At 40.7% G+C, this 26,453-nt stretch overlaps 1 protein-coding gene across 5 annotated transcripts in view; it reads right to left on the bottom strand.

Annotated features, from left to right (window-relative positions):
- The window catches only part of SULF2 (sulfatase 2), a 209,620-nt gene that overhangs the window by 49,002 nt on the left and 134,165 nt on the right, over window positions 1-26,453 (bottom strand). For all 5 annotated transcript variants that reach the window (XM_044440362.1, XM_044440363.1, XM_044440361.1 and 2 more), the window contains 4 exons: window positions 19,387-19,538; window positions 10,980-11,149; window positions 6,617-6,767; window positions 1,276-1,451 (listed from right to left, as the gene is read on the bottom strand). In XM_044440362.1, the coding sequence (XP_044296297.1) occupies window positions 1,276-1,451; window positions 6,617-6,767; window positions 10,980-11,149; window positions 19,387-19,538 (649 nt within the window). The remainder of the gene's footprint in view (window positions 1-1,275; window positions 1,452-6,616; window positions 6,768-10,979; window positions 11,150-19,386; window positions 19,539-26,453) is intronic.

Here is a 26,453-nt window from a genome sequence, read left to right as displayed (position 1 = left end):
CAGTGTAGCATATCAGGGTAAAAGTAATGAACCTAAGGTAATGAGGCTTCACTACAGCAATTGCTATTAAATCAGGGCTGATAAGTAGGGACAGTCAGCAATTAATTTATGTGAAAAACAGAAAGTGCAACTGGCAGTAGTGAGAAGGATATTGGTGTGTGTGGGTGTGTGGGGGGTGTTCTCTCCATGAAATAGGAGCACCAAGTTTGCAGCAATGCTACATAGGAGAATTTCCTTCCTGCAATGTGTTCTAGTGTCCTGTAACCCAATTTCTATAAGGCTTCATTGGTCAGAAATCCCTAAACTCAGAAGCTTCTGAGGGCCCTGTGTCCTGCCAGGCTGAAGCTGGTTGGGTAGGAGGAGAAGTGAAGGCATTCTTTACCTCCCCTTCTAATCTCCTATGTTCACTAGATTTTGCTGTTATGTCTCAATTGGGAAACTGTAGGAAGAGGTGATAGTTCAGTTGTAGGACACCTGGTTTGCACGCAAAAGATCCCCGAGTTTGCCTTTTGTCTTGCTTGAACTGTTGAAATGCATTTACAAGAAAAAAAAAAAACCCAGGAATATTCAGCAGGGTACCGTCTTTTCTGCTTTGCTATGCTCTTAATATTGATATTGGCTTATATTATTTTCTCCATATTAAATAACAAGAAAAAAACTTAAGGGAGGAAAAGTGCAAATACTAATTGTGTTAATGTATGCATACCAGTATATAATGAAGTCTGCATATAATGTCCAACATAATACTTCAGTGCAAATACTATTAAAATAATGTAGAAAGTATATTTACATAATTTAGAAGCTGATCAAAGTTACCATTTCAAGCATGAGTGTCACTCTATGGTCTGGATGCCACTGACAAATAGCTTGTAACTTTAATCTGACAGGACAGTCTGAGAAGACCCTTTTTGAGCCTCCCTGTCTCTTTTTGGGGGTGGTAGAGAATGAAACATATAGAAAATACTGCATGCATTCTTCTTAACAGAGATTTTATTGTTTTATTTTGTTACCCTGTGAGGATCATTACCCACTGAGATGGTGGGCATTGCATAATATTTATATTTAGGAAGCTCATTCCTTGGACTGTCACAGTTGAACAAAAGACATGACTTGGTATTTCTGCAAAATAACATTCAGACATGCTTATCTGCTATTCTGTTATGCATAAAGAGTTTGGTTTGAGTATTCATACAAAGTACATCAGACTTGAATGAGGAAAAAAGTAACTACCAACAAGGTTTAACCATCCCAGTGTCACAAACCCCATGAACTTACAAAGATCCAGCCTCCACATTTGGACCACGTATATAGAAAGGGACTCTAATATCAAATTCATATGGCATGGATTTTCCTTTCACAAGCCCAAACTGCCCAATATGATAGCCATGGTCTGCTGTATATATCACATATGTGTTGTCCAGTTCACCTGTTTCAACCAATGTGTTGTAAATCTGAAAGGAAAAGAAAACAAAAAGCAAAACAGAGAAATACAAATTTCAGGTTGAAAAACAATATGGAATTAGGTAATAATCTTTCATACAGCCATACAAAATTGCCTACAGCTTGACATAGCATATCATGTAGTTTCTTACATCATCTATCAATGTCTTCTTTTTCTTTTTTGAGAGAGAGAGAGAGACAAAAGGAGTTGCACACAGGCAACAACCTGAACCCGAAACCAAAAGCAGTTGCAGAGAAAGAATGAAGGCAGAGGTAACACCAGTAGGAATTACTTGGAAGCACCCTCAGACGCCTGTATTTCTCCTCCGGGACTCTACTCAAAACAAATAGTTCTGCACACATGAAGACAATGACTGTGTGCAGCGACTAGCTTACTGCAAACCTATGTCATTAAACCATCTCTTCAACAATCCTTGAGAGAATTTTGTACTTTAAAACCCATTTTCAACCTAACTGGCCACAGGGCAGGACAACTGAGGCTATATACCAGCAGTACGTGGGACCACTATCCAACCATCACCATTGATCTCTCCTTCTCACATATTTTTATAAAATAGTTCTTTTTCCCCCAACTGGCAGCACAATGAGTAAACACATAAATGAACATACAGTGGTATAGTACACTGCTCAGACTATGGACTCCCCACCCCACAAGTTTGCCCAAATCATGTCAGATTCTCAGGGTCAGATTCACTACCATGCACGTCTGTCATTTGAGTCACAAAGGTAGGAGGAAATCTGGTTCATTGGACCACCCATGAACTCTGTTTTTGTATTACATTTGCTACTGCTCAAAGAGAAACCAGAACAGGGACAGAGCAGCCCAAGACCTGCAAAACACACAGTAGGGAATCATTTGCCATTTCAAGAAAATACCGCAATTTGAAAGATGATGTGTATAGCTCTTAAATGCTGGATAACAGTTGTCTTGGAAGAGGACTAATGCTTCCGTGACCTGCTGTTTAGGACTTGCATAGGCATCCAGTTGGCCAGTAATGGAAACAGCATCCCGGAATAAATACCTTTGGACAGACTGAGTAGAGTAGAATTCATTTTATGAATCTACTACCAATGTTGACCTAGCTAGTTCCCTCATCTGCCACTTAAAATTATGGATGCAGAGATTATTGTCCCCATGGATTATTAGTATGACACAATCTTTAAGAATATGGATCTACTAATGCTCCACTAAAGTTATGAAGGAGGTCATGAACTTGAGTTATCAAAAGATCATCTATCCCTAACCATCTCGGACTATACGAAGTATAAATTCTAAGATTCAGTACAGCTTTTATACCAGGTGTGCTGAGATTCTTTTAAGCCAGGGGCTGAATTCCATTTTGGAGAAGCTCCCAGAAGGCAAATGGATCAGCTAGACTACCCTAAACACCACATTTTTTTTTTTAAGCAGAAAGCTCTTGTTGCTAGTAACTAAGCCTTAGGAGCGGTGTTTCAACCTTTTACAATGGGGTGGGTGGGGAAAGCTGCATTTAACGTAGGAAAGCCATTAGTAGTAGGGGAAAGGGGTGTGTGGCCACTGGAAAATCCTAGAGGACCAGTCTGGTACTGCAGGAGAGCAGATTTTGTCTCCCAGGCCTAATGTTTTGCAGCCTTGTTTTATGCAGTTTCAAGAGTTATGACCAGGGAGGTGTAAGGAATCCACTGGATTCCCTGGGCTTAGCTTCCCAGACTCCAATCCACTCTGCAGCAGCCCAGAGCCTGAGGGACTCATTCTGAAAGCACTTGCCCCAACCCTAATTATGACTTCTCAGAACGAGTTAACAAAAATGAAATGTCTAATTGACTACGTTTTATAGAATTATTTGTCAGTAGTTTTGGTTCCAAACATTAAGACATCTTGGGTAAAACATTATCCTCTGAAACAAAAAAGAGGTATTATAATGACCCAGATACCTCCTTGTGTGATTTAGAAAAGCAGGCTAAGCTGTAACTATTTTTTGAATGCACTGGTGACAAAGCCTAAGGTTAAATTCGACTGGCTGGCTAGCTTTTCCAGTTCACTGAGCCGATTTATAATTATTATTTCGATTCCAACCAGCTGACTTGGGGTTAAAAATAAAGCAAGCCATCCATTTAGGAAAGCTGAAACAGTGATGGCTAACCACCCCAAGCAGCACTTGAGAGAGATTATATCTTTCTAACGCACACCAGCAATCAGCAGTAATGGTAATCATCATAATCACTGGGAGGCTGATGCTGGGCCTTCATATAATCTTAACCTTGCCTTCATAGAATGCTTGCATTAGATTTAATCATAAACAAAATGCAGGAATATTAGATAAGCAGCCATAAATTGTTTTCTCTCCATATTTGAGTGGTAGCTTTACAAGCCTGAAAAGAAGCCCATCAATTTTCACAGAAGGTGACAAGTAAGATGAATGTCGCCATAGCACACAGCCTCAGCTAGTACCATAAGGTTATTTTCCTTTTTTCTAAGGTCAGAGAAAAAAATATGCGGCCAACTGGCATGCTCTAGCTAATAACTGTATGAGGCAGCCTGACACCAAACTGGCAGTGGAATGTCCGTTTTTGGCAGGGGTCTTCCTAAGGGTGGCATCATAGCCCAGCGGCAGAGCACCTGTTCCACATGCAGGCATTTCCACGGTTGATCCCCAGCCTCTGCAGGTAAAGCTTGAACAACTCTCTGAAACTCTGGAGCACTGCTGACAGTCCATGTTGGCAGTGGAAAAATGGGCCAATGGCATGGCTCAGTGTAAGATAGCTTCTTACATTCCCATGGCGTATGCAACCCATGCTCTGTTAAATTGAACCTATGAGACTTCAAACCTAACACCTTCAGCATGGACTTGGCCACACGAAAGAATGCCTATTTGTCACATATGTCACATATGCTTGCTAACTGTGGATGTCACTGGTGACAACTGTACTCCTATTGCTTCCAATCCTCCAGCAAAAGGAGGGTTTGGGACCACTTCATTTATACCTACATTAAAGGACTTGTGGCTTTCCTCTGTATGAGCTTTGAAATAACTCCCAAGCAATGCCTGCACATCTGTAGTTTGAATCACTGAGCGAAAAGTGCTTTGGAGCTAAGAACAGCTTTCCTCACTGCTGGTGCTAATGCTCAAGTTATGGGGGGCGGGCTATGAAAGGGTCCTTTCTACCTTTTGAGATGATACCCCTCAGAAAGCTAGAAGGGGCGGGCTCCCCGACCTTTGTTCAAGCCCTCTGCCTGGTCTCTGGACCATGTCTCTCTTCAGCCAAGTGCTTTGCTGGCCTCCAGCTCTTCACTGCTTTGCTTATTTAGGCCAGGTATGGAGAACCTGTGGCTTCCAGATACTTTAGGACTACAGATCTCACGTAACTCAGCCAGCACAGCAAATGGTTAGGAACAAAAAGAGTTATAATCCAAGAACATCTGGAGAGTTACAGGTGCACAGTATCTGCCCCAGGCTATCAGTCCATATCCACCCATGTTCACTGCTTGAAACTTGGAGGCAGAAGAAGCAGGACCCTGCTCTGTTTACTTTCTTGAAAAGGTCACCCAAACTCTGGCAAGGAGATGGAAACTTGGATAAAACTGGGAGGGCCAGAAGAGGAGCTTGTGTCTTTCATTAAGGATCCCTCTATTTTTCCCACTTATAATTTGAGTACTGACTTCAAGCTATCAACCTTCATTGCAGTTCTTAACTTTAAATGTCACTTTAAATGTTCTAAAATCCAGTTGAGTAATACCTTGATTAGGAACAGCTAAGATTTCAGAAAAGAATGTACAGTCTTTCAAGTCCTCCAGAGCTCTTCTCTATAGATTGCTACTATTACTAAGCTAGATGATAAAAATAGCAGAGTTAAGGAAAATCAGCATACAAAAGGGGTGCGATGACGTGCAGACCTTAAGGCTATAAAGCCTGGCCTAATTTTTGTCCTTTTCAGGTTTCCCTTACTCCTGACTTTTTAACCATCACACCTAATGAAGACTTCCAGAACATAATTTATGGCATTTTGGCTGATCCTAATAAGATCACTGCCAAACAACAGACTTTGGGATTTTCCTTCATTGACCTGTAGAGCTGCTGTCATGAGATGAGGTTTCCTCTTCTGACTGTTCAAAAGCCACAGATCTTTTCCTTGCAAAGTGTTCTTTATTGACCCCAAAAAGCACTAACCACCCAGAATGAATCTCTGAGCATGCACAGAATGGCTTGTTGAACTCAATCTTGTATTCCCCTCCAGGAACTCTCCTTATAGCATGCCTGGCCCCTTTGGGAAGGGCCTTCTGAAAGCAAGCACACCTCCTCTCTACGAGCCAATTGTGCTGCTTGCTTCTGTTGACTCCAGGTCTTGGTTGTCAACAGCCAGGGATGCCTGGTCCGCATCTGAGAGACTCCAATGTTCAGGGTCCCCTCTCACCTGCTGTACATCTTGAATATTCCCAGGAACTGCATCCTCACCTGAGGAGTCTGGCCTTGAGAGAAGCACCTCTTCATCTTTCATCAAATTATCTTGGCATGGCCCCTACTGCCAAATTCTCTCCACTGTGCTTCACATTCTGATGATTCCTAGCCAGCTGTCCTTGAGAATGAGCGCCCCAAGCAGCCATTCTTCTCACTCCCATCCATCTATCTTAATTTCGCATATGCCCTGTTCCTTCTAGTAATCTCCCATTCCTAGCTTTTTCCACAAAAGGAAAGGTACCATAAGACCATTACAAAAGCCAATACAGTGCAGTATGTTAAGTTCTATCACCACCACCACTTCTGTATTGCCCAATAGCCAGAGCTCCTTGAGTGGGTTACAACTGGTATTTTACTACCAATTCGCCTTTTTAAAAGGCAGCTCTGTAACAAAGCAGTGTTTATTTTCTGAAAGACTAACCCAGATAAAAACTGCAAGCATTAGTAAGTTTCAGAGCAGCAGAGCACACTGAAGTCAACACAATGTTTTCTGTACAATTTTCCCTGCATGCTTTGGTTGCAGCTCTAACAGACCCTTCAAGATATTTTAGTATTTTAAAGATTTTATACCATTGTTCTGCTTGGAACAATACAATCTCGTGAACCCAATGAGCAGAGATTATGAGAATGCCTGTTTGGTCTGGCAGAGTTTTAACATGCTCCTTGGACGAATGTGGAACACGCAAACCACACTTGAGGAAAAGCATGATGAATCTTACTGCTTCCATTGAATCATCCACAGACATGAGTGTCTGAAGGCGCTTCTGCTGCAGCATATTGGTGAATTCCATGTGAATAGGTTTCATGGGACCAGTATATCTCATTATCCAGTGCTTGTCTGGGTTTGGAGCATAATTATAACTGGGTGTGCTAGAGAGACAGAAATAATGAACAATTAAGCATTGTATGCTACCTACCCCACTTACCAATTTTCAGAAAGGACACTGTGGCTGGGTTAAGGTAACACAATAACCCACACTCAAGGGATAGGTGCTGGTCATTGTTGAACTGCTTAAGTTAAAGTTGTTGTTGGGTTCAAACAACAACAAGTTATGTTGTTTGAACCCAACCACTCTAGTAAACCGTTTAACTATCGTCAACAACCCAACAACCACCATGAACCACAGTTCACAACCTGACAACAAACCATGAGAAAGCTTCATGGGTTGTTTATGGTTAATAAAGTGTGATTTGTAACTGCAGCAAACATGATAATTCACATTTCAACAACATCCCATGTATTGTGTTGGTTGTATATTCAATGACACAACCAACACTCAAAGCTTATTGTATTGTTTGAAACATGTTTCTGTTTTCTTAAGAGTATCACAATGACATACAATCACTGAATGTATCTTCCTCAAAGCCTCAACTTTTGTTTTAAAAAAAAAACGGTTTCTAGGCCTAATGTATTATTACCTACGAGAACAGTACCAACATCACCTTTGAATTCAGTGTGCCATCACGAAAACATAAGGAGAGCCAATGTGGTGAAGTGGTTAAGAATGTGAGACTGAGGCTTGGGAGATCTGGGTTCTAGTTCCCATTCAGCCATAAAACCCATTGGGTGACTCTGGGCCAATCATGGATTCAGCCTACATTACAGGGCTGAATGGAATGGAGGAGAACCTTGTAAGCTGCCTTGGGCTCCTTGCAAGAGGAAGAAAATGGGATATAAATATATCAGCAACAGGAGCTTCTAAAGCTTTAGAAGCCAGGAGACAAATCTTAAAGAAGCTTGGGGTCACCATTATCTGCAACATTCCCATCTACACCATTCTATCCTCCAGCGGTTGATGAGCTGCACAAGAAAGGAGAAGGCAGGAAATTCCATTGCAAGAATTCTGTTCTGTTTGGGGAATGTTCTGAGCTGTTCTGATGTTGCACTGAAGTCAACTCAAGTACTCTTAATTACCTAAAAACACAGTATGCAAATGAACTTCAGTACTGAGGCTTGTTAGGTATTTCTGGATGGCTGTCTGGGACACACAGAGGTGCTAGCAACTTCCTTGGTAGGAATAATCTTCTACAGTGAGATTAATTTATCCATGGCAGAAAGAAGAATGTTATAAACATTATAAATCTCTTTCCTGATTTATCCAAAAGCCGGAAACATGAAAATTGTTCTGCTCAAGCTAAAACCACTGAAATCACAAGTATCATTCAGAGTAAATGAGAATATATTTCAGCAGCAGCAGATTATCATTATGAGACTAACAGTCTAACAAGGAGAATGAGCAAGACACAGCTATTCCAATTTCATCTTCACAGATAACTGTGGCTCATATAGGCTCTTTAACAATAACTATCCAACTTGCTGAAAAGGCCCTGCTGTATTATTTAGCAGCTGTGGTGAGTTTAAGCCTGACTAGCTGAGCATGTAACAGGGAACCAGGAATATTAAAATGCTTATTACCATTTTAGTAAAACTCAGTCAGCCTTGAACCAGCTTTCTAAACCATATCTCACAGGTGGACTGTGCAATTTCCATTCCTCCCCATTTAGACCAGTACAGGCAGCGGTGGGTCTTCCTATCCCAAAGAATAGATTTGCAGCCCACTCAATAATGGGAAGAAAATAAGAAAGCTGATGCATCAAGAACAGCAAGTCAGAGGGGTGTATGGGTGTCTGGACAGTGTACTCGTTAGGTGCCAAGGACTCCAGATTTAAACTGGAAATATCTCACCCTAAGAACTGGACCTGTGTGCATTTATGCCTCAAAATGATCAACATTAACACCTGTGCTTGGCATCCCAGAATGTAACCTGTGCACTGTAGAGAGCTCCTATAAATACCCAACCTTTTCTTCTTGCTGTATTTCAGGTTCTGTCTTCTTCACATTTTGGAACAGCTGCAGAATTTTGCATCAGAAATGCTTCTCAGTGTCATCCTTGCAGATTGGGAAAGAGAGTCTGAATGACTTACATGGTGTATATTTTTCAGTCTATGTGGAGTAGGTGTGTCAGGTGGAGGCTATGTATATGTATCACAGGGCAGGCTGCAGCTCCTGCTATAAAAATATTCTTGGATTGTCTATTGTCCTGAACACACTTGGGAGCTCTTACGCTTCTGAAAGGAACACTGAAGCAAACTGTGCTGTCTTTTAGCAAGTGGACAGCTTTGTTATGGAGGCTTTTGTTTCAAAGAGTGCTCTGAGAAAAAGGAAGGGAGGATTCTTCTTTCAGGGAGGAAAGGTTGCTTATTATTCTCTCTACATTGTTAATGTTCAGTCTGATTTCAAAATGTTATTGAGCTTGGATAATGACATTGGCGCTTTGAAAATGCTGATGATTATGGAAACTGTTGCTATGTAATGCCCTGAATGAATCTAAAATGCTTGGCAAATTCTTTTTCCAGTATGCTTTGTGATCTGAAACCTCCTGCTGCTTAATCCACCCAAAGTCCATGATCTCCTTTGATTACTACAAATGTAACCCTCTTATAGTTAACAGATTTGTCCATCTTATGGCCAGATACACAAAGTTTAACAATTCTTGAAGCTGAACAAAGATATCCACTTCAAATTCATTCAGAAACAGGGAAGGTCTGTTGCGCTGGGGGGGAGGAGATATTCTGGTTACTCTATCCTGATTGCATTTGACCTTGAAAAAAGACAATAAAATGCTTACCCAGACAAATGCAAGAGTCCCATAAAACTTATCCCACCAGCATGGATAAAGGCCCATTTAACAACAAAGAAAATGGCAAGGGCTTTATGTGAACCTACATGCAGGAAATGAAGTGCGAATCTAATTTTTATATCATGGAGTGATCAGTTTGCATATTATGCAGAAGACTCAAGGTCACTTTCAGCAGATTTTGTCATTCTGTATGCTTTAAACAATCTTCTTTACACATACTCAAGGACATTCCCTCTGTTTCACTTGCACTGCCTTTCAGTGAATTCTACTGGATTTATATTTATTCATAATTTTTATATCCTGCCCTTTCCTGGCAAGGAACTGAAGTTGCCTTACATAATGTTCCTCCTTTCCATTTTATCCTCATTAACAGTCCTGTGAGGCAGGTTAGGCTAAGAGTTAGACATTTCTAACCTGAATTTCTTACCTGACTTCTGTTTTAAACTGTCTAGCATAATCTACAAAATAAGCACGGACATTCAATCCCAACCCCCACCCCCAAAAATAAAAGCTATAAGCAGAATAGCAGCTATGCACAGTGATCTTCAAGAACAGCCAAACTGTCGTCCCCGCCCCCGAGCTCCGAATGGGCATCTTGGCCTGACATCTGAAAGTCTGCAACGGAGACTTGCTCACTTTGTGCACCACTCTAGAAGAGGCCCTGTTCCATTTCCCACTGGATTAATTCATACAGTGGGTAGACACAGAGCAGGATCTTCAAGGAAGGGCTTAACTAGATGTATATTAGGTATCATCAACAGGCAACTACATGTTTTCCTGCATGTTGCCAAGGTAGACAGGAAAAAGATATGTAGGAGTGATGCTTCAGGTGGTACCTCTACGTCCTATGCCTATTCTAATATCTAGTTCCAGCCTAAATAAACATCTATACAAAATGAAACCTGACAGTTATTTTGTATTATGAAGCCTGAAATTAAAACAGGGCAATTTTCTACAAGCACATTTCTAGTTCCCAGGGATGGGAGAGTGGAAACTTCAAAACAAAAACATCAAGTTGTGTAGGGGCAATTTGAGGTAAGTACCACTGAGTTTAAGGAGAACTAACACTCAGGTATGTGCAAAATTACAGCTAAAATTCATTCCTACCCCACTGTCTAGTCTCAGACCAAGACCCTATCACACCCATTTAGCTGTGTTCCATTCTTTCCTTTTCCATGACTTTGTAGGTGTTGACAAAACCTTGCTCTCACCAAAAAGGGGAAAACTTCATAATCACACAAAGTATTCAAATTTCAAACAAGGAAGTTATATTTATTTTGGGGTACAGGTTTATTAAAAAGGTTATTCTATGTGTGCTGCTTGGAAGAAATTTATACCAAGATACAAATGATTGCCCAGAAATTGGATCTCCTCTCCTCTTGGAAATGCAGAAAACTGTTTTGGGTGTGTTTGTTGGTTATTTGGTTTTTCAATTACTTACATGTGTTGAGAAGCATTGGGGAAGAGATGGGAATACTGAGGAGCTGAGTCTTCAGGTCCGTGAGGAGCTGCATGGCTGAGAACCATCAAAACTGGTCTGTGAGGATACATCTTCTTTGAGATTCGAAAGAAGCTAATACTGTCATTGGTGATTAAGTCAGTCAGATAATCCTGAAAGGAGGACAGAAAAGAGGAGGATATTTAGCAAAACAACTTCAAAAGCCATCCAGGAAGCTCCTGTAACTTTAAAGTCTGAAAGGATGAAATGCCCTCTTAAAGCTTATAACAGATTTAACAGATTTGGCAATAACAGATTTAAACAGGCATATATTAGCATCTTTTGTTTTTCGGCCCCACCCCCTTTGCCTTCAACTCCACTACCATTGAAATGTATGTGATGAGGTTCCTCAGAAATTTAATTTCATTCTCAGACTGACAGAGGTTCCATATTCCTGTTATTAAGTCTGGTTCTCACTGAGATGTTAACCTATTTCTGGTCTCTTCAAATTTAGTTTGCTGATCAGGTTCATATGACTGAGAGACACTTATATAAAAAACCTGTCAAGGCCTACAATCCAGAGAGGAGCCCAGTGACAAGGGTCCCCTGGAAATGCCTCTCTTTGCAATTGCAACCCACACCCAGCCAAAAGTGCTGGCCAAAAAGAGGAATAATACAATGGCATGCAGAAGTGTTTTTCCTTGCCTTTTGACTTTTCCACAACTGGGTTGTGTTACAACTCAGAACTGAAATGAATTTAATTGGTATTGTTTCCATTTGATGCACACAAGATGCTCCAAACAATGGAGGCACAAAATCTTCATTGGTGCAGAAAAGTTAAGGAAATAAAAACAACTGGCATTTATTTGTTGCATAAGCTGTAGAACATGCATCATCAATATTACCACCATAAACTCGCAGGTTGTAAAGCAATGCTATGCGAATAGGCTCTCAGTCCATGAGCCATGTTGAATAAGCTTAGTTCAGGAAGAGGGACCCACTATCTTGTGCTAGCTAACAGATGCTGGCAAAGGTCAGGCACAAGACATTTCCACATAAAGGGATTATGCAAAATGAGCCCACAAGGAGGATGACCATTGTCCTGAGACACCTGGAAATTACCCCATCAATAGCAGCTAGCTAACAGACAAAGAAATTGCCTTTCACCCATAGAAAATAGATCATATGACCTTGACTATTGCTGTCTACTATATCAACCACCCAGTCCAAAAGAGAACAAGGATGCAACCTTTGAAAAGCAACTTGACAGCATCTCCAAGAAGAATGATATAGTCATCATAGAGAACTTCAATCTCCCTGATACATGTTGGGACACAATTTCTGCCAAACATGGTCCTCTCAAAGAGATTTCTGGCTGACAACTTCCTTCACCAGAAGGTACAGGAAGCAATGAGAAGATCAGCTATCCTCAATTTAATACTAACAGGAATGGCCTAATGGGCAAAATAGCAGCCATGGGAATTCTGGGAAAAAGTGACTGTGTGATACTTGAATTCTCAACTATAAAGGCAACAAAGGTTAACTGCAGCCAAATATACACCCTGGACTTCAAGAAATCCAACTTTAACAAACTCAGCACAATAGTAAGTGATGCGCACTCTTAAGGGAAAAGGTCTCCAAGAGGGGTGGGAAATAGTGAAAAAGAAGATTTTCCAAGCACAATTATGAACATTTCTAACAAGAAAAAAGAGTAGAAGACAGAGGAAGCCCACATGGCTCCACAAAAAGTTAAGTGAGAACCTGAATGGGAAAAAAAGAACATGTAGAAGAAGTGCAAGCTTGGCCAGGCCACAAAGGAAGAATATAAACAAATAACAAGGAATTGCAGGGACAGCATCAGGAAGGCTAAAGCAGGAAATGAATTGAGAATAGCAATGGAGGTGAAGAACCACAAGAAAGTCCTTCAAAGATACCCAAAACAAAAGACATGTGAAAGAGAAAGGTGTCCATCCACTTTAAGTAGATGGTAGAGTGATAACAAACAGGAAAAGGCAGATGTGCTCAATTCCTACTTTGCCTCAGTCTTCTCCCACAAGAATATCTACAACAGAGAGGAAGTACAAGCGGAAAAAGTGAGAGATGGCAGCCCAAGACTGACACATGGTCAAGGAATTCCTAGATGAAATAACCATGTTCAAATCTCCAGGACCCAATCAACTCCATTCTAGAGTCATAAAAGAGCTAGTGGAGGAACTCTCAGAACCACTGGCTATTATCTTTGATAAATCTTGGAAAACAGGAGAAGTGCCAGACAACTGGAGAAGGACAAATGTTCTTGCCATCTTTAAAAAAAAAAAGGGGGGGGCGTAGATGAACCTGGGAACTTCAGATCAGTTAGACTGACATCAATCCCTGGAAACATTCTGGAAAAACTTATTTAAAAATCAGTGTGCAAGCATCTTGAAAAAAATGCAGTGATTAATAAAAGCCAGCATGGATTTATCAAAAATAAATCCTGTCAGACTAATTTAATCTTATTTTTTGACTGGGTTTCTTCCCAGATGGATAGAGGAAACACTGTGGACATAATCTACTTTGAAAGCTTTCAACATAGTATCCCACAACATCCTGATTAGTAAATTGGCAAAAAATAGACTAGTTAGAAAAACTATTAGGTGGATCTGGAATTGGCTACTAAATTGGATACAAAGAATGCTCATCAATAGGACCTTCTCAAACCAGTGGAAGGTAACTAGTGCCAAACAAGGCTCCAGCAAACCCTGGAGCCCTCCAGAAACAGGTGTATTCAGTCTGGGGCACTGAACTATACACAGGTGGACTCTTACACTGCTTCATTAGGCAGTGGGAAGCACCAGAGTTTATTGAGCCAAGGGGGCTAATATTTATGAACCAACACATGCCAGTTTGCTTTTCTTTCCTTAACTTTTGTGCCACAATAAAAACATTTTGGCCTTTCACCTTAAGTCTCTTGTAACTATTTTCAAGTGGAAACCGTGCCAACTAAATCCATTTCAACTCCAGGCTGCAACACTGCGAAGCACTGTAGATACCACACAACCTCTCTCCCAGTCAAGCAAACAAGTAGTAGTGGCAATGAGGAGCAGCAGGAGCCAGTGAAATGCTTGTGAGAAGACAGGCTCACTGAGGGAGGGGTGCCAGCAGGGGAGCCATGCCCAGGGCTGTTCAAAAATCTGGACACAGCACCCATCAGACCTAGCGTGGAGGGTAGGAAGATCTGAGCTCAGTTTCAGGCAGAAAAGTATCTTGGCTGGCACTGATTTGTTAACCTATATGATAGCTGGCTTTGGATACTTTTAGCAGCCGAGAGGAGATGCTAAAAACTGTACTCTCACAGTCCCCACCCTACTTTTTAGAGGTCCCTGCCATAGCAGATAAAAGCGAGGCATGTCTAAGCCACCTAAGTCAGAATTCTCTAGTGGTGGCTGCCCTGCAAAAGCCTAAAAGCAACAATGGAAATCTCCGTTCTCTTCTTGTTCACCCCATCATCTGGGAATCAGAGGTACAATGCTCTAAATACAACGGTTTCAGTCTTAACTACCATAGCTATTAATCATTCTTCCTCCGTCCATCTACCCAAGTCCCTGCTGAAGTCTGACTTGCATCAGGTTGATCAAGGAAGGCAGAAATCACTTTCATCTGTACTACAGCAACAATGCTTCATTCTAGCCCGCTGAATAGTTCTGGAATTCCCAAAGGGCAAGATGAATGGCTAGATATTCAGTACTGCTGCTGAAATTCTATCATCACTGCCTAGGTGTAGAGATGCTGGAGATATCTGCAACAGATTCAAATCAGGATTTCTTGATTCTACCTTCTGGATTCTCTAGATTTCACAGAGGACCAGATTTTTCCTAGTCACAGAGATCTGGACTTGCAGGACTTTTTTTCACTCTTGTGAACAGAGTTTGCACCAATATGCATTTATACAGATATGAGTTGCACAAATGCTGTCATAAATACATTAGCGGTAATGTAAATTAGCACAAGTGGAATTATATTCTGTTTTTCAAAAACTGATTGTGCCACTGAGTAGAAGGAAGGAAAGAGTCCTGAGAATCTTCAGAACGATGCTGGAATGGATTTAAGAAAATCCATAGTTCCCTATTTAGGGTAAATACAACAAGGAGTTTTGAATATTAGAGCAACAACCCTCATCTGACAGATTCTGACAGTGAGTCTGCACATGAATGTTGTATTGCATTTTGATTACACATCATTAGGCATTTAGACATCTGACATTACTAAAAGGGGGTCAATCATACAAAATAGTGTCAATGGGCTGTTGAATTCATGTGCCAGCGGGAAAGATATTTTTGGAAAGACAATACGCACATTGGTACCAAATCTAAGGATCATTAAAATAGTATCTCAGAAGTCATGTCACTGTCATGGGCTGTGAAAATTATAGTTAATTATGCTATTTAATGACACTCTTCAAGGACAATGTGCAAACTGATACTTCTTTGCTATTTAATGAGCTGGAAACATAATAAGGGACACTGCTCACTGAAGTAGCCAATTCTTGGCTTGTAAAAGGTCCCGGGTTTGCCCAGACAGGAGCTGTTCTGAGACCTCTCTGTGGCATTGGAGGGCTATTCCCAGCTGCTAGACAACATTGTGCAGGTGCACAAGCGAGTACGTGCAATGCACAGAGACCATGAAGAAGGATGATACCATATTCTACCTTGTGCTTCTTCCCACCCCTTCCTAGTTGCGGTGCTCCCAAGAGTGCTTGGGCATGCCCTGCAAAAGGAGTCTCAAACTCTGGTGCTCCTACGAGAGGCTGGTATGCTCTCATGCAGGTCAGTCATAGCTGCAACAAGGAAAGGCAGGTGGATGCCCTGGGATAGTCTGCTTAAGAGAGTCCTGCCACTTCCCCCTCACTGGGGCAAATACCACTGAACAAGAGCAGCTGGTAGAACTTTCTGGACACCGGCCGGAAGGGTCACAGCAGGGCAGCTACCCCGCTTGCTACTTTTCCTGCTCCACTGCCTGATCCAGAGGTATCATTTGCATCAGTCCAGGTCTGGCCCTGGAGCTATTTATTTATCACCAGGTTTTGTATGCTGTCCCATAATGTAACACTTTCTGGGAAGCTGGTAATAAATGGACATAATAGAATTTGAACACAACATAAAACAATAACAGTAACAAATACAACAAAGAAGAAAAGGCTCAGCAACCCTAAAATCAGAAGACCAATTATAAAATCAAAAGCCCTGGAAAGCACAATTCATTCAAAAGGCCTGGATGAACATGAAGGACCTCAGCTGACCCTGGGTGTAGCAAGCTGTTTAGCCATTTTATTCTATTAAGCTGTACATCAGTGTTATAATAAAATAACGAAAATGTGGCACCAGGTGAATCTCTCTGGGGAGGCTGCTTCGTAGTTAAAATGTCACTACTAAAAGGGCTCTCTCACTTAACGCCACCTCATTTAATTTGGCAACACAGCATAGGGCTGGGCATCTGAAGAAAATATTAAGATGTGGGAGTTACATTTGGAGAAGATGACCACGCAAGTAATCTGTCTCTATGTCATGTAAGGCTTTTGATTAAAATCAGCCCTTTGAATTGGGCCCTAAAGCAGACCAGGAGTCAATACAGCTGACAAAGCACAGGTGTATCATAGTTAAAATCCGCAATCTCAGTTAACGAATTTTGGGGACCTGTTGTGGACTTACTGCAGCACTCAACCAAATGTACTTTCTGAACCCTTTTTAAAGGCTGATTCATAGACCATGCATTCCAATAGTTTAAACAGGAGGTTTTCAAAGTGGGTAATTTTGGCTAAGCAGAGTTCATCTAGGGAAGGTTGCTGCTGGTATATTAGCTAAAGCTGATAAAAGGTGCCTTGGGACACAGAGGTCACATGAACTTCTAATGGTAACGCTGGATCAATAAGCACTCAAAGAATGTGACCCTGATCCATGTTCTGACTTGCTTCCTTATGTTCTTATTGAGACTACAGCATGAATACAATAGAGCTATTAGCTGATCAACACGTTTAAACACACACTAAAACAAAGCACGTACAGGATACAGCCCTGATGAGTGTGAGCCACTTCAATGTGCGGGTAACACACTGTGGAATGGAATGCAACCCCACGGCAAAAAGTCCCTTGTGAAAAACTATCTGTTCAAGGACAAATTATGTACGTGCAAATTCACTGTATGCAGGGACTTGCATGTTTGAATAAAGAGGAGCATTCTGAAGTGGTCCTAAGGCAGCTGCAGAGTGTGGTGTTTCTAAATGAGCACACTGGCTCTTCTGCTGTGTGCTGGGGATTTCTTACTTAAATTATTGCTGTTGTTTTTACAAAACACTGCTATAACACATTTTTAAAAACTTGATGTGGTTTTCAAATCAGCTTGTGATTCATTAGAGAGCTGCTGGATTATGGTTTCATCAGATACATGCAACTTCTTGAGAGAATCTTTAATTTGTACTAATTAAATTTCAGAAATCTTTCCATTTTACAGGCAGAAGCTGACATGCCCAAAGTCAACCAATGAGCTTATGCAAAACAGTCCCTGGAAACCAAATACAACATTTAATTGCATGTTCCACAGACAGTACCATATTGTACTCTTCTGTGGGGCTGCTCCTGGCCTACTCAATCTCAGGGGCACATTCTGCGATATAATTTTGTGACAACGAATGAGAACTTACCCTGCTTCTGTCTGCATTGCCCTAACCCAGGTTCCATTTCCTATTCACAGAAGGATGTGACAAAGAGGTGGAATTCAGGATCTTGTTTCTACAAGTTTGTACATCCTGAAAACCCACCCTGTGAATAGACTGGATTGTTCATGGAACTACCCATGGTGTGACAGACAATATGACTCACCATGGGCCATTTCCCTCCACCATGCTCTAGCTGGCAACTCATACTTGGGAGGCTAAAGCCACCCTGTCCCCTCTTCCTTCTGCGATCTTAAGTCATTTTTTGTTTGTTTGCTGCAGCTCCACCCCGCCCCCCCCTTCTCTTTTCCTTCTGTAGGCTGTTTTTTTCTGATCTCTTGAGTTGATTACTAGTGACAACCAGCATATCTGGGGGGACTCCGCCACCTATCTTCTAAAAAAAATGAATTTTGCAGCCCAAATGTGCACAAGTATCCTCTCTCATATTAAAGGTTGCAGTCAGGCTTGCAAAAGTACAAACTTGTGCACTTCTGTGGATCCAAAATGGGCAGCCTCACCTGGGCAACATCCTGGGTGGTGTCTGCTGTCAAGGTGTGGCTGCAAGGAAGCTAGTTTTCGTTTTGCTTTTCTCTGGCTGCTGCAAAAGGCAAGCTATAAAGGGAAAGCAAAGTTGTGAGTCACCTTTGCTCATGAAAGGGGATGCTGGATGAGACAACAACCATCACGGGCCCAACAGTGCCTAGAACAAGTAACAGGTTGTCGGAGTGGCTTTTTGCCCATGAACAAGTCACCCTGTGAGAATTGGGTAGTGTTTGTACAACATGACATGACACCCCATTGTAGCTTATCTATGCATGAGATCTAAGCAAGTCTAGGCCTAGGCAGCTATTCGATTTTTCTTTCCTTACCACATCCATTCTCCCACTAAGAAAAGCACTGTCTACACTAAAATAAGTGAAAACAAAAACATACAAGCACTTATTATGCCCTTTTTCAAAGACATGATGAGAAAGACACATGAGCACTCCCTCCCACCACCAGCTACTTAGCTTTACTTAAGGTTCACTAAAAACACTTACATTTAGAATTATTTACCCACTATGTTTTGGGATATCTGGACAGAGTGCGTATCACATCTCTCTCGCTTTGTTCTTTGCTCCTTTCCATGATAGTGAAAAATACCACTGTACAATCATTACATACCAAGCAATTAAAAAAAATGTGGATGAAGAGGTACTGTAATTAGGTGAACAGTACAACACGAACTCCTGAATTCCCTTTCACAACACTGCAACTTAACACTGACCAAGTTTGTAGGCTACGGATTGATTTAGAAGTCCTCAAAATCAACTTACTACAACCATGGAAGTGGTGATTTTGCAATAAAGGGAATTAATTTCAAGTGCACAGCATATCAGAGTATGTTTCTCTGTGTTAATTAAAGTAGAGAACACCAGTCAATAGAATATGAGTCAAGCTACAATCAAATCTATTTCCCAGCTGGTAGGACAAACTGGGGTGTTTATCGTCTCAAGAAGTGCCGTCTGTCGCTAAATAAATTTTAAATTATACATCCCTCCAGAAATAGAACAATAATGTACAATCTAAAAGAGCAGGTTTATGGATTGTAGTTTATATTACCAGCAGCGGCTTTCAAATATGTAACAAATACTTTAATTAGACCAAAGCTATAAAGCATCTGCATTGTTCTCACAGTTGTGGCCAAAGGTGGAGGGATTAAAATAAATCAATAGGACCTACCCTAGAGTAGTCAAATCCATGCTTTTCCTTCACTCCATTTCTACAGAGTGTGTAGTTGTAAAAACGAGAGTTCTTAAGTAATCCAACCCATTCTTTCCAGCCAGGAGGCACATAGGAACCATTATATTCATTTAGGTACTTCCCAAAGAAAGCTGGAAGCAAAGGGAAAAAAAGATATTGTGAGGAGACCACAGTTTATAAATATCTTAAAGATAATCCTATTATAGAACTCTTCCATTTTCACCTTTTATGTGAACTGTTCATATTTTCTCTGTTCCAAAATATTAGAATATTGAATTTACAAGAACTGAGCAAAGCTGTCAAGAAAGGGTCATTTTGGAGGGCATTCATTCATAGGGTTGCCATAAGTCAGAGAAACTTGAAGGCATATAACAACAACAACAACAAATTACATACAATCCACAAAAACAAAAAGTGGATTTAGTATTTACTTTGTGCTGACAGTGCATTAGACATTAAACAAAATGTGTTATCATTTGTTTCATTTTTATACTGCCCAAAAGCTGAAGCCCTCTGGGCTGTTCTCAACAATTCATATAAAACACGAAACCCACAATGCACTAGAAATAGCATTAACTTTCAAATAAGCAAAATTCAAAACAACATTTCAAAACTTAAACAGGTAAAACTGTTTTCCTATTCAATAATTTTGCCAAAACAAATCCCTTGAATGCCTGCTGCCTCTTTCAGAAGGACTGTAGCCACACCCTATCACAACAAGGCATGCTGTGCTGCCAGCTGTAGGACATTTTTCTGTCTATCCAGGCAAAAGACTGATGCCTAAGTGATCTCTCTCCTCCCATTTTACTAAACATTACTGGTTTTCATTTTGGCAGCCACCAAAGTAGGTAGTCCTGTGCCATGTACATTGGATTTATTTTGTTTAATCCTGCCTGCCAAACCCTAAATGACCAGCAACACCAGACCAAATCACCTTAGAACTCCAGTTATATATTCTGTCTAACTGCCTCTCCTGGGACTCTCTACTTAAACAGTAATGGATTATGTTACCTGGCAGAGGTTTGTTTATTCATCTCTTGTCCATGAAGTAATTCAAGGCTTGCCCAGCTGTAACCAACTAAGGGCACTCAAGCTATGCTAGTCTGATTTGGTTACTAAAGTGGGATGTTTAAGTTGACTTAAACAGGACTTGAAAATAGCTGGTCCTATTTGTGATGGTACCAGAAACCACACAGTCAATACCAATTCTGACCCTGAAAGAACTTGGAAGAGTTGAAACTTGTTTTAGAACTCCACTTGATAAGAAGTGAAAAAATTAATCAGCCTAAGCAGGCCTTTGTTCTAGTATGTTTTAGGCTACTTTTTCCTGCCTTCTATTCTGTGGATGGCTTCTCTCAGCTAGGCATGAGAGAGCCAGCAAGTATCTTGCCTTTGTGGAATGAGTCCAGCTTCCCAATCCCTTCATTTTTCAAACATCCATGTACCTGCCTCCACAGCAAACACTTACTTCTTATGGTGAGAGCGTGCTTTGTGATGTAAGAGATGTCTAGCTAATCAGTGCTCTGTAGAACTTTCTGTGCTTCAGTTAGGAAAAACATATTCCCCTGCATGTGCAACATGTTGAGTCTGGATTGCGGAGCGGAATGTACAGCATCTAGACTAAGATACTCCAATGTTCTAGGATTCTGCCTGTGTTCAGAAGCCTCAAGGTGACTGTAGCAGCTATTGGTTCTGGCAGCTGCTACAACAATCCACAGAGTGCTCCCTTAGTTGTACCTGCTCATGAGGAGCTGCAAAGAGGAGCAAGAATCTTCAGAGATTAAGCAAGCAAGGAAGGATTGCTAATAAACAAAGACACACTAAAATATCACACACAAATGAGACATTTGCAAAAGTGGATATAAAATTTATGCACAGCTACATAATTTTCAAGTTCATGCTGATTCAGGGGTGCAGACACATCCCAGTTCTATCACTCTGACCATTAAAGTCACACTGCCTTTGCCTTTAATTAGGTCATCTGCCCCAGTCAGACTAAAATAGCAGCAATGAGAGAATAAAATTCAAACTGTTGTGAAGGTGCTAGAGCAGTGTGCATGCATACGAACATGCACTCATGTATTTTATTCATACTCTGTCCAAAAAAGACTGCAAAAACAAAACACTTTCTCAAATTTCTTTGGTTTCTGAGTCATTTGCAATATTTAGTAGGATAAATACAATTCACAATGTGTGGGTAACTGAAGAGTGGAGTAGATTCCTTGCCTGGCCTCGGAGTCGAGGGATAATGGAATGAGTTATTGATTTTTGTCCACAGTGGCAGAAACAGACACGATCATGTAAAAGTTTTTCTGCCACATCATTATATGACATCCAAACAGAGTTGAATCTGACACTTCTCCTACACCTGCTCCATGGAAAGCCAGCATTAGTTTACAAATCAGCACCTCAGGCCCCAATACGTCTAGAACAGATATTGAACATAGGAGCATGAGTTCACCAAATGGCAAACAAAAGATGATTTTCAGGAGCAACTGGGCCAAGGTTGATGTAATGCTGCTTGCTAGAGTGCCTGTTTGCTCTTCTGGAATGTCAAAACACTCTGAAGCACTCTGTACCCAGCACTATCATTCCATTCAATGCCTCTTGCTTTTTCAGCCTCTTGGAAGGCCGGTCAGCTAAAATGACACCAGCATTGCACACCAGTCTACTAATGTACATGCCAGCTCACCACTGGTAAGTGCCTGTTTCAGAATGAACAGGATCTGACTAGAGGCTAGAGAAAAGGCAATGATTTCTAAGCATTTCCAAATCTCAGTGCAATGCAGCAAACTCCCTCCCCTCACTTGCTGCTAATTGTGAGTGATTGCACAGCTGTTTCACCAGGTGTCAAAGGTTCACAGCACTCTCAGTAGAAAGTTGAGAAAGTTCATCTCAGTTGAGATGAACACAATTATTGGTTGACTACCAAGGACTGTCAAGAATTTCTGAACCTTGGCATTAATCTTGTGGAGACTGTACCACTATGGTACTTATTTTTGATCTGAATATATAACACTGGGCTTCCCTATGCAAGGCGTTTTCACAAGGTCATTACTTCCAGGACCTCTTCTGTGTTTTCCAGTTTTTTCATGGGTATGTTTAGAGTGAAAAAAAATCTTAAAGGAAAAATTAAGTCACAATTAAACCAGAACAAAAGATGCATTAAAAAGATGAGAATCTACTATACTGCAGCACCACCTCACAGAATATATAGAAAATTCATAGAAATGCAAACCCCTGGAAAAAGCCCTCTGTAAATATTGCAATTTTCCTCAGCAATGAAAACAGAAGCAGCAGCCTCTGTACAACAGTGAGTTAAATCCCTCATGTAGAGAAGTTATCAGTCTATATAGTATAATCAAAATGCAGAATGGCACCTACTGTCAGCAAATCTTTACATTACATTTTGTGCTTGCTTATAGATTTCTGCAGAATATTACATTGCCCAACCCAGACAGTCACATTATTTTTTATCACTTTGCCCATGAAAATATGTGACATGAGTACTCAAATCTGGAAAGGCATCAGCTTATGTTGTGCAAATATACCTTAACAAATAGAATCTGTTTTATTTCATTTAGCATTAAACGTGGAAGATGACTAAGTAAAACATGAGCTTATAAATAAACAGACAAAGGAATGAGTATAGTCTTAATGAACCTAATTAAGAAAAACCTCCAACTTATTAAAAGAGTCTGATTGGTTCTAACCACAAACATTTCACTTTCCCAAAAGTTCCTTGTGTTTCTACACAAGGAACTGTGAGACTTTGCAATGATATTTTAAAGAAGGCTCTTTCTGGAGAAACTTTGGCAAGAGCAGCAAAAATCCATGCCTTTATAAATTTTGCTTGACATTTCTCTCTGGCAAATGGTATAAGTAGGATTTTGAAAGCCCCGTGCTGCTACTAGTTTTCTCCAGTTTGATCCTCATTCCCATAAACGTAGGTTAAATATATTTACTTGATTTTGAGAAGCAAAGAGCTTTGGCTATTGGACAGTAAAGAAATGCTATAAGATAAATGAATGATTTAGTAGACATTTCATTCCAGTTTCAGTCCACAGAGGTCAGAGTGGAGTTTGAAGCAAGGACAACAGAGTAAAATCAACAAGGGAAGACTAAGGCACAGTAAAATGTAACCAGGAAGTGTCTGGGATGTATTAATCAAACAAAGTAGCTCCTGCTGAGAAATTAAGAGGCTTGGAGCAACCAATAGCCAAACAGGATATGAAGAGCCAATTAATTTCTTTAAATTGCTTGGGTTAGTTCCCAGAACCCTCTGTCTCCTGTCTGAAGACAGCAGTGGGCAACTTTAATTGAGATAGGTTACTGTGCTTAACCAGAAGCTTGTCCTTCAACTTGTGACATTTTAATAACCTGCTATTTGAATACATTCTCTGTAAAGAATCCTTACAACGCTTCTCAGATGTTTCTGTGAGGGCAATCATATTAAAAGGACATCTACATTCTTATAATACAATCCTCCCCTCTGGATTAGATGGGACTTTTTCCTAAGTATGTACAGAGGACTGGAGCCTTGACTAGCTTGTCAAAATCATTAGAAAACTTCCGTTCAAGGTTAAGGATGAGTTGGTCAATCTAACTTTGGTCATTAGTTTGGAGGATGCACCTTGTGTGGAAAGTGGTAGCCCATTCACTGACACCAGGGTCATGTCATGGGTTCAAACTGCCTGCCTGCCTGCTACCGTGTCTAGATCAAGGCATTTATGGTAACCTGTAGGACTTTTCTCTTAAACGCTGACGTTCAGCAGACAGAAGCATCCAGGTATCCCATTTTCACCTGGCTGCTGTCAGCAGGGCGGGAGGTGCAGTCTCTTCAGTCTCCTTTCTGTATTTTCTCATATGGACTTCTAAGCCCATGGTGCTTTCAGACACTTGTGGACAGAGATCTATAGGCTCTCCCTTCCCTGCACTTTCTCACCCCCAACATGCTTATTTGTAAGTCACCAATTTTAGGAGACAAAACCTCCACTGTGCTTTCTATGGCAGCCATGATACATGGGAGAAATCTTTCATGGATTTTCACTCCAACTGCAGGTTTGGGGTACCACTTTCTGCAGCTTCGTGAGAGGGGGAATTTCCATCATCCTATGTAGGGAAGTACAGATCTTGCAGACTGCAGTCCTTGGCACACTGTCAGGCATCTTTTCCTCTGGTGTCTGTTCACTGAAGGAATCTGTTTTTTTTCCCCTTCAGTAATGTACAATACATTACTTTACACTTAGATTAAATTGTAACTGGAATGTTTTGCCCCAGCATGGAAGTATATGCTGACAGAATTGGAATTAACAGTGACAAAGCAAGAAAGGTATCTTGAGGTGGTATGGATGGCCACAAGTCTGGAAAGCTTTAAAAAGGGATTGAATGGGTTCATGGAAGTAGAGACTATCTGTAACTAATATCATTATTGGCCATGTGCTACCTCTTACAGCAGAGATGACATGCCTGCATACACCATTTGCCGAGCAGCTTGGCCGGCAGGGGTCTTCTTGCACCCATCCTGCTTCAGCAATCTGTTGGGCAGCTGGTGACCACCATGCATATGAAATGCTGGACCAGATGGCCTGATCCAGCATGGCTTTTCTTGTGTTTCTATCACTTGATGACTACAAGAATGTACTTCCTGTTTGTAAATCTACACCTGTACAAACCCCTCCCTCTGCAAGTTTGCAAAATCCATGCAACTTGAAAAAGAGTTGGTCCACTATGGAACCTGCAAGTTGGATTAAAAGAAATCCTAACTCATTTGAATCTCTTATGGGTTTCTCTGACATTTCTAACCCTATGGCTCTTTAAATGCTATCTCAGGGATATAGGATTGCTCAATTAGAGCCTAAAGAGTCTGGAGCAGTTTATCTGAGGCAGGAAAATCCTTTTCCCTTAAGCTTTGAAAACCTGTTTGTTTGAATAGGCTTTTAATGTGCAATGGTCTGCTGCATTTAAGAGTTTCTGCTTTGCAAAAGTCTATTTTATTCTAAAACTACCACTTAATATTTCTAGCACAAAGTTTTATATAAAAAACAATTTTGTCTATATGTTTACAAAATCAAACACTATAGAATAATATAGCAATGCAAAATTCAGAATAGCAATAAAAATAAACCAGTCAGTGACATATATTTATAAAACATCTATCATGGATCATTGCCTTCACAGTCCATAGTCTCTCATTTCTAAATAGTTTTTTTTATTGTCAAGTTCTGTAAGCTGCTTTGGTTCTATTTTTTTCTTAAAGAACAGCGATAAGTAAGGAACAAGCTGTTTCTTGCTTATGTCAATTTTGTATGTGTTACTTCATAAGAATGTTACATTCTATTTTGGCATCAATATGCAATTTTAAACATGCACAAACATGCATTATTTTGAACAACTGTTCACATCTGTACACAACCTGAAATACAGATTCTTGTACACACTATTCCTGAAATGTATTTTTATATGTGTTTAACCTAAGATATACATTTCATGCTCCTTCTAGTATGCTTTTTGAGCCAAGAACTGTATCACAACATATGGAGAAGAGGAAAACTTTTTGAGTGCAAAAGCTGTATTCTGATCCACATATTAGTCCAGGAAGTATGCATCAGGTTGGTTCAAATATAGACCAAACAAAATCCGTGTGCAGAATACATGCAGGCAGAACACCATGTTCTCTGTAATTCTGGTTATTCTTTATTTTGCATTACAGAATGAAGCTGCTGTAGCAGCATCATAAAGAGAGAGACTGAAGGATGGAGGGACACCTTTCTTACACTTCAGTATGCTGCTTCCCCCACTGAAAATCTCATCCAACATTATCCTTAGAAGTAGAAGGGATGCATATATATTTCCGCAGCAGGAGTAAAAACAACTTGAGGTCAGCTTTTACTTCCGTGGCACAAGGGTTAAGAAATGTGTTTTCTTCTGTTCTACTCTTCCCTTTCAAAATGCTGCCTCAACAGCAATTTTGTCCCCTCCCTCTCCCTCTCCCTCCCTCCCTCCCTCTCTCTCTCTCTCTCTCTCTCTCTCTCTCTCTCTCTCTC

Source organism: Varanus komodoensis, unplaced genomic scaffold (assembly GCF_004798865.1).
Source record: "Varanus komodoensis strain SLA01 unplaced genomic scaffold, ASM479886v1 scaffold37, whole genome shotgun sequence".
Classification (NCBI taxonomy): domain Eukaryota; kingdom Metazoa; phylum Chordata; class Lepidosauria; order Squamata; family Varanidae; genus Varanus; species Varanus komodoensis.
Note: the sequence above shows the minus strand (reverse complement) of the source record. Positions and strands in the feature narration are given on the sequence as shown.